The sequence below is a fragment of the Salvia splendens genome, chromosome 22 (genome assembly GCF_004379255.2).
Source record: "Salvia splendens isolate huo1 chromosome 22, SspV2, whole genome shotgun sequence".
In the NCBI taxonomy this organism is placed as follows: domain Eukaryota; kingdom Viridiplantae; phylum Streptophyta; class Magnoliopsida; order Lamiales; family Lamiaceae; genus Salvia; species Salvia splendens.
In genome coordinates, this window is record NC_056053.1 from 9,243,858 (window position 1) to 9,254,341 (window position 10,484).

The window sequence follows — 10,484 nt, forward strand, 5'->3', positions numbered from 1 at the left end:
CAAATGCCCACCGAGTAGTTGTGCGTCTCCCTTCATCATTTCCACCCAAAATCACCAATAGAGAACCGTGTTAGGTATAAGATATGGTGGACACCCCCGCCACATTGTTGTCGTGACAATTCAACGCTAAGATGAAAAGTTTTGCCACACCTCCATGAATGCTCAAACACGGCGTGTCATTTCCCGGAGGAATCAACCTTGCATCGGCGTCGAGCGACGGTAATCGAGGATTCATACTTGTAACATTACTGAAATTCAAATCCACATAGAAACAAACAAGTGCTTGCGAACCGGAGTGAGCATCCCCTGTCTTACCCAATTCTTCTGCTTTTAATTTAAGCTCATCCTCAAACAACCTTCGCTTGTTTTCCATTTCCTCTTGATTGTCCTGTTTTTTCATATCAAATCCAGCCTCGATGTCATCAACAAGGCTCTGATTCTCCATGCTCTCTCTCTTGTTCGGCTTCTCACTCAACACACAGAAATCTTTTTCTTTCGGCTCTAAACTAGATCGAAGGGCTTCGGCTTTATTTTCTTTATCCAGCAAAGTCGCTACATCATCTTTCATCTCCAATTCCGTATGTGTTGGAATACTAATATCATCAATCTTCTCATCATATGCCCCGACGAGCACTTGCAGCGGCGTATTGTCGGTCTTGACGATCTCTTCCAGGGACTCGTCATTTAGTACAACAATATTAGCACCCCCATTGTGAGCAACGCTGTCGGGAACATCCTCAGCTAGATTATCGTCATCAATATTCTCCTCAAACAATGCATTCACGCAGGCGAGAAGGGCAGCTTGCTTCAATCTATAAATACGCAATTTCTCATTGTATTCGTCTAAGGCCGCTTGTTGGACAGGCGTGAGTAATCAAACCATGAGTTCGGGATTATTGGGGAGACCACGCTTTTGCCTCGAATCCCTAAACTTTCTGGACTTTTGAGGTAGGTGCACAGAGCCGGATCGGGTCCGGGCAGCTGCAGGCTGCATCGTTGTGTGGCGACTCGGAGATTGGTCGAACTGTTGTGGCTCTCCAGACGGGTGGTAGCTGCGGCGGGGTTGGTACGGCTGTTGCCAATCCAGGGGGTCGGTAGGTTGATTGGGTGGTGGCTGGTATGACGGCAGATGGTGGCGCCGGGGCTGGCGGCTCATGTACGGGTTTCTATCAGGCTGATGGGGATGTGACTTGTCCGGTTCCAAACAGGATGGTTGTTCCCCGCAGTTAGAACGACGCACGGGCAGTGGTGGATAGCGGCGATTGGTTCGATGTCTGGGCGGATCCCAACCACTAGGTGGACGCGGCGGTGGCTGATCATAATCCGAGTACGCCTGCGATGCCCGGTGAGGCGGTGGTTCCCAACAAGAGGGCTTTCGCATCGGTGGAGGGTCATAGGCCTCGAAATCCTGGAGTGATCGGTTACCGGGAGGATCCCAACAGGTAAGGTGGCAGATCTGGACCGACTCCATTTGGTGAGGCGGTTGCGTATCCCCGGGGTATTATGCACGACGCCCAACTTCGGTGTAGCTGCGTGACATATGGTGGTGGTCGGCGTATGCGTATGACATGTTGATGGATTGAGGCGTGGCTGTGGTGGATGATGATCGACTGACTTCAATGCGGCACGCGGGAATCCTTCCCGTCGGGCATTTAAGAAGTAGAGTTGCCCGGCAGACAGGCGGGACTCGACAACCAAAGCAGTTGTTGTGCGTGGAAAGGTTTCCGTCGGGCAGCGTTGTAACTTCGGTTCGAGATGGTGAGAGGGTGAGCTCTCAATGAAAGCACCAGTTGTTAAGGGTGTTTCCCTTAACAAACACCGGCGGCGAGTTTTGCTCGGCGGTGGAGATAAATTTCCGGCTGACGATGGCGGAGTTTATATGCGCGGGAGTCGCTCCCGTCGGGCAGATAACTCGGCGGCTAATAGAATACTCCGGCGTCCAATTAGGATCGGTGGAGGGAATCCAAAATTAGGATTGGAAAACACACGATATCTTTGGTGGGGAAAATTTTCGTTCATTGATTGATTAAAAATGATAACATCATCTCCTATTTATAATACTAGAATACTACTACCCTAACTTATTGAATAAGAAAACAAAGATATGGAAAAGATATGGTGAATCAAAAGATATTAAATAATTGAGATTTCCTAGGGTATGGGGATCGTATCAGATCCTCACCTGAATTTTTTCGTCCCCGGAGATGAATATAGTAAGTTATGTTTTTAATTTCATCCGTACATTGGGCTTTGAGTGATAGAAATCGTTAGTTTGTGATTTAGGGCTCCGAAATTGATTTTTTTGTGAATTGTTTTTATATTGTTGTTTGATTTTTGTTTGTCCGATTTTTGTTTTCCTAAACAGGAGAAGAACCTGGAAAGTTTTCAATTGCTTTCCATCATGGTGGTTCATTCTTCTTTACCAAAGATGAGAAAAAGTTTTCAATTGATTATGTTTGAGGTTAAAGTCTTTTGGCGATTTTTTTTTTTTAGGGACCTGCAGTGTCACAAACAGAAACGTTAGGGACTTTTGATGTAGTTCACTCATTTATAAATGTAGTAAATGGTAGAGGTGCCTCTTGTTCATGCACTTAATAAGATACTATCTCCATATTTAATAAAAATAGCCTAGTTTTTCACCTCATATTAAACTATTATTGATGAAATTTATACTTACAGGCGAGCTAAATTAAATGACAAACTAAGACAGAACAAGGTTGCATGTATTTCACTAGGTGAAACAGAAAAAAATACCAAACTCACCAATGGATAAATGTACCAAAATACAAAAGCAAGGTATAGTTAGAAGAAAAAAAAACATTTTTCCTTGTTCTAGATCTTGTGGCATGACATATTTCTGACATTTATATACAGAAACACAGATACTGTGCATGACCCACCGACACAGGTCGCCATTAGAAGAGATAAGTAAGCTTCAGGTGCAACTGAAACGACAATGGGCATATGTTGCCCTGAACACGGTATATACAGTTAACTTCAACACGCAATTCTAAATACATAAGGTAGCAAAGAGGAAAACTTAAAACTCAATTCCGCTGTTTAACTGAACAGAGAAAGAAGGTCTGCCAAAATGATCGAGAGGAGTTTCAACTTTCAAAACTACCCCCGCGTTCCCAACATTTCCGTTCCACTTGGACCTCCCAACCTACATCCATTTTCAAGGAAAAGAAATCAGAAAATCGAAACTAAGGCAGTAGAACTCCATCTCAATGATCAGCCATTTAGAGAAGTTTTAGCCACTAAAGAACAAACCAAATAATCTCAGTTTTGGCATAGGAACAGTGTTTCAGACATCTCAGAACTACTTATGACACCATATCTTAATGAAAAAGTAATACCAACTTTAAATAATACTCCCTCCGTCACCTAAAAATAGACGTAGGACAAAGAAAGGGTTTGAAGTGGTAGTGGATAGTGACATCCACATCATTAGTTGATAGTAGAGTGGAAAAGGAGGAATACAAATATAACGAAAACAAAGCACAAAGAAAAAACAAGAACTAGAAATAAAACTCAAGGTAGAACAATCCTCTGAAGAGGCCTAATAATACTCTAGCCGAGGCCTACAGTTTGCACCAATTACAAATGATCACTCTTGGATATATTCTTCAAATCTGCTCAAAGAATATATAGGAGTTTAAAAGACAAGAATACCACAAAACTTGCCCTAATTGATTTGATTCAAATCAAGACACTAATCAGCCAAGAATTGATATCATTAGTGTAGTGAAAAGGTTTCCAAAAATAAAAGTGGACTAATTTTGGTAGTTAGACCAAAATAGCAAAATGGAACTATTTTTGGGGAGGGAGGGAAACTTCAAGTTTCATTAGCCTCCCTCGAGCTTTCCATTGCACAAGAGACATACAAGTGAGACTAAAGTTGCACTATAAGTAAGACAAGACCTTTCGTAAAAAGTTGTCAAATACTCCCTGTGGTCCCCAATAGATGTCCCATATTTGAATGGTGATGATTTAAAAACTTGTTTGACTTTGTGAAGGAACATTGGTGGAAAAAATTAGTCGAATAATTGTGAATAGAATGAGTTAGTGGAATGTAGGGTCCACTTATTAAAAATAGTAAAAGTGAAATGAAACATTTATAGGGGACCGTCCAAATAAGGGAATACGGGACATTTAATGGGGAGTGGAGGGAGTAGCTGCCATGGTGCTATGTCGTGGCGGTTTGAAATGTAAACGCCATCGCTACACCGGTTTATGGCGTTTTTTTGTGGCAGCCACCATGGGGCATGGGCGCTTCAATTTTGACTTTTCAACTATCCCATTTACTAGCATAGCCCAACCCATTTACCAGCATAGCCCGACCCATATTCGAATTAAAAAGAGATTAAGTTAAAAAAATCTGAATGCAAATCCTAAATCTCTCTCAATTACCCAAAATCAACCCCTCTAGCGCCCTCCAACAACCCCCATGCCTTCACTCAGCATCACCGGCACCCTCTCAGCCATATCCCCTTGAGAATGAAGATGACTATGTTGTTGGAAATGATGACTATTGAGGATGATTTTAATTTAGACATTATTATTATTATTATTATTAATATTATTATTATCAATTATGATGGCTTTATATTTTGTTGATCTAAAGAATTTAATTATTAGACACATTTATTTGTGACTTTATGATTTAATAATTGTTTTAAGAGTTCAAATTTTAAATTTTTTTTATTTTCTAATTTTTTGAATTATATATATATAGTAATAGTATTTATTTATCGACCGCCATATCCCGCCATGCCGATATGTCATATCCCTATGGTAGTTTTCGGTCGGACCACCATGAGTGATTGACAACATTGCTTTTGTCTCTTCCTAGGTTTCCTTTCATTTTCATTTTATGAACACTTGAAGTTCTCAAACAACGAACCCTCTTCAAGCTATAGTAAAAAGAACAGCAGTTTCTTGCTTCGAAACAGATTCTTCAGTGACATTAAACACAATTTTTTATCAAGCTTCGAAACTATTACTCCCCCTGTCCCCTAGAAATAGGCTGAATTTCCTTTTCCGTCCGTCCCATAGAAATAGTTCATATCCATGTATGGAAACTTTTTCGCCTTTTCTTTTACTTTATCATTTATGGGCTCCACCATCCACTATATTATTTCAACTACTTGTTCTCATTCTCTACATTACCGATTACGCATTAAAACCCGTGTGATCCCCAATTAGCCAATTTCTATTGGACGGAGGGTGTATTTTTTACACTCAACTTGGACACATATACTTCATACCTATAAAAACCACATTAACCATGCTAATCAATATTAGCAAATATAACCCACAGCCCATACCATCAAATGTCTAGCTTATACATACTTGCACCAGCCCATACCATCTTCCATCTCAATCCATACTACTACCAAACTCATAAGGGTATATTTGTCTAAAATGTATAAAATGGTTATAAACAAAGAAATTTCAATAAGTCGGGTAAAAAAAATGGAATGGGTATATATGAGACCATAATCAATAATAATCCCTCTGCCCACGAAAAAATAGTCTCATTTGTGGATGGACAAGTTTTATTGTGTAATTGGTAAACCTTGAGAGAGAAAGAGAATAGGTGGGTAAAGTAGGAGAGGAAAAAGAAAAGGGTGGTGACAAAGTTTTTCTATAAATAGTAATAAGACTAATTTTGGTAGCGGATGAGTAATAAATAAAACAAAACCAAGATAGCCATCAACCACGAGTACTTACAGATGCTGATGCAAAAGCAGAAGGATGATTCACAAGAGCACAGCCACAGCTAAGATTCAATTCATCCTTCACGGAGTGGGTAACTTCCATATGTACTCCAGGACAACATCCACCAAATGTTGGACATAAACTGAAGCCAAAGAAACGTACAAAGAATTGTAAGGACAAAGTTCTGAAGGCTGTAGATCAGAATCAGAAACAATGTGAAAAAGGTCCATGGACCAAAACAAGGGAATAGAGTAAGTACTGCGGCACAGCCTAACAAAATGACTCCTAATGGCCATATGCAGAACAATAAGCATATCTGTAACGTAAGACAGTTTTGCAGCAAAACCTGAACAATGACTCGTACCGGCTACATGAAGAACAATAAGCATGACTAGATAGATTTCACAAATAGAGACCATAACAGAAACACATAACATAAGAACTATTAGTGGCATTTGAAATTGGTTCCCTCAAATAAAGCAATCACAGTTACCTTAATTGGACTGTTGGCCTCACCATCAGACCAGATCTCTTCCAGGCCAATGCCTGCTCCAATCTTAAGGCAAAAGATTTGTCGGGCCACTGCCATGTAGGCGTTATGCGTGTTCCCCACTTGTTCTGAATGATTTGAATATTAATGATAGTGTTCAAAGAGAAAGACAAAGGCAGCACCATTGATATATATAATGACCGTCTAGAGCAATAACTTAAGGGCAAAAAAAATCATGACAGAAAATTGCAGTCGCACCTTGCAAGAGAAACTAAGCTTCATTTCTCCTGGATATTGACCCTGTGCTTGAATCAGACCACCACAGAGGGGCAGAAATGCACTGGTTGCTATACCTTCACCAGATACATAGGTTACCTGGCCATTAGGAAATTGCACATCCATGAAAGACTGCACAGAACAAACAAAAATGTTAGAGCTAAGCTACCTAAGTTAGAAAATTAGAATTTTTAATTAAGAAAGGAGAAGAAAGAGTTTAGGCATTCAACATGTATATAGACATCCCAGGAAGCAGTTATTGACAAAAAAAGTAGATATGAACTGATCAGAAGTAAAAAAACATTAAAGATTTTTTGTACATGCACATACTTATAAAAATGCAATTATGCACAAGTGCATACATAATACATATTTTTCTCCTCCCTCTTTCCATGGAGATTTTCCACATTCAAATTACATTAGTTAAACAAATGACAGGTTCAGACTTACACAAGCAAAAGGGTTGAGGCAGATCATTGACATTAACAGCCACCTCCTATGCTTTGACCACACAGCTGGACAAAGAGAATGCATTCCATTCTGTGCAGCATAAACCACTAAACTGATTAAGTTTTCGACAAAAAACACATTTAAAAGAACCTTCGTGAATATAATTTCAACAATAGTGCAGAAAAAGTAATCTACCAACTAGGTGGTCAATGTTCCAAACATTTGAGAACTCTCAAATGAAAAATAACACAACACAAGTATCAAGTCAATTGGTCCATGTGCATTTTTGGCTGTTCATGTTCTTCAGATAGTTTCCAGGTACATTACTGATAGCTCATGCCAATAGCATGGAGTTAGTTTACAAATGGTAGTTCCAGTCAGCCACTATGCATGCGAACTAATCTCCCTGCTATTTTCATTCATTTTCTTAAGAGTCTAGACTCCATAAGAGTATCAGTGAGTATGACTTTATACAAGCTAAGCATGTAAGACCAAATTATTTTCCAGTCAGCCACTATGCATACAAACAAATCTCCCTTCTATTTTCTTTCATTTTCTTAAGAGTCTAGACTCCATAAGAGTATCAGTGACTCTGACTTCATACAAGCTAAGCATGTAACACCAAATTATTTTCCTTTACAATATGGAAAACTCATCCACCCGTTGAACTAATCAAAATTCTTGCACATCTTAAACAAAAGTTCGAGGATCATTAGATTTGACGCAAGAGTCTATTTATCAGTCATTCAACTAGAGTTGGCCCAAATGATAAAATCATTTGCTACCTTTTGATTGATGAAGATATAAATCTTGCAATTATCGGCATGCATATCAAATTGAAATTCTTCCTATCACCTATGGTCCCAACTTTTACATTAAAATGGGAAGTTAAGAGACGAGAAAAACAAACCAGATAAGAGAGAAACAGCAACCTTTAGTTAACAGAGAGTACAGTTGAGAAAACAATGAACTTGGCTTTATTAAACACACACACAAACATATATATAGATACATATAATTATGTAATTTAACAATAATTGACAGGCATACTGACTACACCCACTAAGAATAAAGATGAGAGAAACACTTCGCTGTTATCCATTTCGACTGACCAATTAGGAGCTCAGCTATCGTCCACGTTGTTTTAGTAATGATCTAAACAAGCTTACCAGGATAGATATAGCTGTATAACTGAATATTATCATAAACAAGCATTATTATTATCATCATTACCATTATCATTATCATTATTATTATCATTACCATTGTCATTATCAATATCCTTGGGAATAGAAAGTACAAGCCAAAAGAGAAAACAAATTGATGAGTTTGCCTTACCTTCCTATCATACCCATACCACAGAAGGTGCTGCTTTGACAAATGAACAGGCAAAAGAAGAGTGGAATCCCGAACAAATAGTACAGGCCCAAGCTGGACAAGGAAAAGAGAAGAATTATTGTTGCCTGATGTTGAACTTCCTTGTGATGCCTCAACTCGCCATAAATCTCCTCTGGCAACCAGAGAGCTCTCTACATTTCTGGTTCTACTGTCATACGTTGATGTGACATTGATAGTACCCTGCGTTCAGGGAATTTTGCCAACGTGAGGCATAAACAGACACAAGTAGGTTCGCACAGTAAACGGATGGAAAGCAAAGAGACAACACCGTTATGCAGAGACACAGAGACAAACAATAGTAGAGTTTCAGCAGTTCATAATACACCTATTTTGTGAACTTCGTATAACAATTCCAAATATTGAAAACACAAGAACCTGGGACGCTATACAGTCTTCTAATCATTGTGAGACAGATGACAAACTAGAAACTAATTCAATGATTACCAATTTCAGCATAAGAATGAGACCTACATGCCCTCAATATGAAAATTATTTCCAATGCTCTTTACTAAAATCAAACATGTGCCTTCATGATTGTGAAACTCTTGATGTCGAAGCCTACTCTAGCCTCTCCGCCAATTACCAAATCATAATCCAAAAGGGTTGTACTAGTACTAGTGCCAAAAATCATAAACCAGATATGTGGGGATTTTATTAGTCTATTAGTAAAAGGGTTCAAGTGTATATGTCAACTATTTCTCAAGTCTACTTATAAATCATAAACTGCAAATAGCAATGATAATATTATAGTAGTCATCATTTCTGAGAAGCTCATACCGAATCTGGCCATTGACAGCCAACTTAACCAGGACAATTTCAATCATAAACCAAGGTTCATGAAGTTCATTTGTTACCTGTGCTCGGCCCAACTTTTTCAATGCTTTTGCAGTAACAGCCAAAGTATCATCCTCAGTTGAACCCTCCACCACTGCAGCACCATTTTCAGGAATCCCATAATCTTTAAATCGTTCGGCCAGAGACCCCAAATCCTCCTGCAGGGAAATTCCCATACTCGCCGCCCTCTGGCCGTGACCCTCCGCCACGAACGACACCCCAGCGCTCTCCTCATGCCGGAACGGCAGCGGCAGCCGCCTGAAGAATTGCTGAACCACACCGTTAAAACTCGCCCCAAAATCAGCCCCCGCCTGCCCTATCCTGTTCCCGACGTCAAAAATCGCAGTCACGCCGCTTACCGTGGACATATCCAAAGACAGTCCAAAGTCATTCTTCATAAAACTCTGCGTCGGAAACTCGACTTCAAACAGTTTCGGCGTGGGAGGATTCGGCCACGCGAAGGTCGGCGGAGTTATGTGAGACTGAATCAAACCTGTAAAGCCCTGCGCAAGCTTATCGGCTAAGTCCTGGCCGTGCCGCTGAACCTCCTCCCACGCTTCAAATGATCTCTCCACAGACATCATTATCAACGAATCAAAAATTGTCAAATCCCAACCCTAGAACCCGCTTTCAATCAACACGCTACTCTCAATCAATGAAAGAATAGCACGCTAGGTTTACCACAAGACGAAGCAACTTAAAATCCCAATCATGAGCTATAAAATGCAATCCACAATATTATCATTTAAAAAATGAGAAATGGCTCCGATTCTTCAATTCAACGGCAGAGCTCCGATCAGAAACCCTAGATTCAACGATTCCTCATCCAATTTGCCGGTAATTAATTCAACTTTAGAATCAGAAGATACAGTTGGATTGACGCAAACCAAAAAATCAGAGGAAAAACAAAAAAACAAGGAAAAGGAGAAAGAGAATCAATGAAGTAACAGTCGTTTAATTTAACGAAAAGCTCCGAAACTCAAAAATATCAGTGAAGGCTTGTCAATCAAAGTGTTACTGTGCTTGTATTGAAGGAAATGGATAGTAGGAAGGATGTGGGTGAGTACGTTGTGCGTTGACGAGACACGTCGGTGTTAAAATCCCGTTTGGTTGTGGCTACGAAGATACGATTAATCAATATCCCAAAACCGGAGCAAAAATTTAGTGGTCAAGGCATACCATATGGCAATGTGATGTGGTAAGTCCCACTAATAATACTTTGACAAATGGATTTATAGTAGTCCAACTAAATACTTTCATCTTTTTCTAAAAATGGACATTATTATAAAATTCGGAAACTATCTAAAAATTA

The 10,484-nt window shown here is 39.7% G+C and overlaps 1 protein-coding gene across 1 annotated transcript; it reads right to left on the bottom strand.

The window, feature by feature from the left end:
- Positions 1-2,751: 2,751 nt before the first annotated feature.
- On the bottom strand, positions 2,752-10,281 carry LOC121787846. The gene is made up of 7 exons (XM_042186686.1): positions 9,193-10,281; positions 8,279-8,518; positions 6,941-7,030; positions 6,473-6,622; positions 6,218-6,342; positions 5,737-5,866; positions 2,752-3,166 (listed from the first exon to the last, which is right to left on the bottom strand). Exons 1-7 carry the CDS (start codon positions 9,754-9,756, stop codon positions 3,041-3,043), a joined length of 1,425 nt encoding a protein of 474 aa, XP_042042620.1. The 5' UTR covers positions 9,757-10,281; the 3' UTR covers positions 2,752-3,040.
- Between the last annotated feature and the right edge of the window lie 203 nt (positions 10,282-10,484).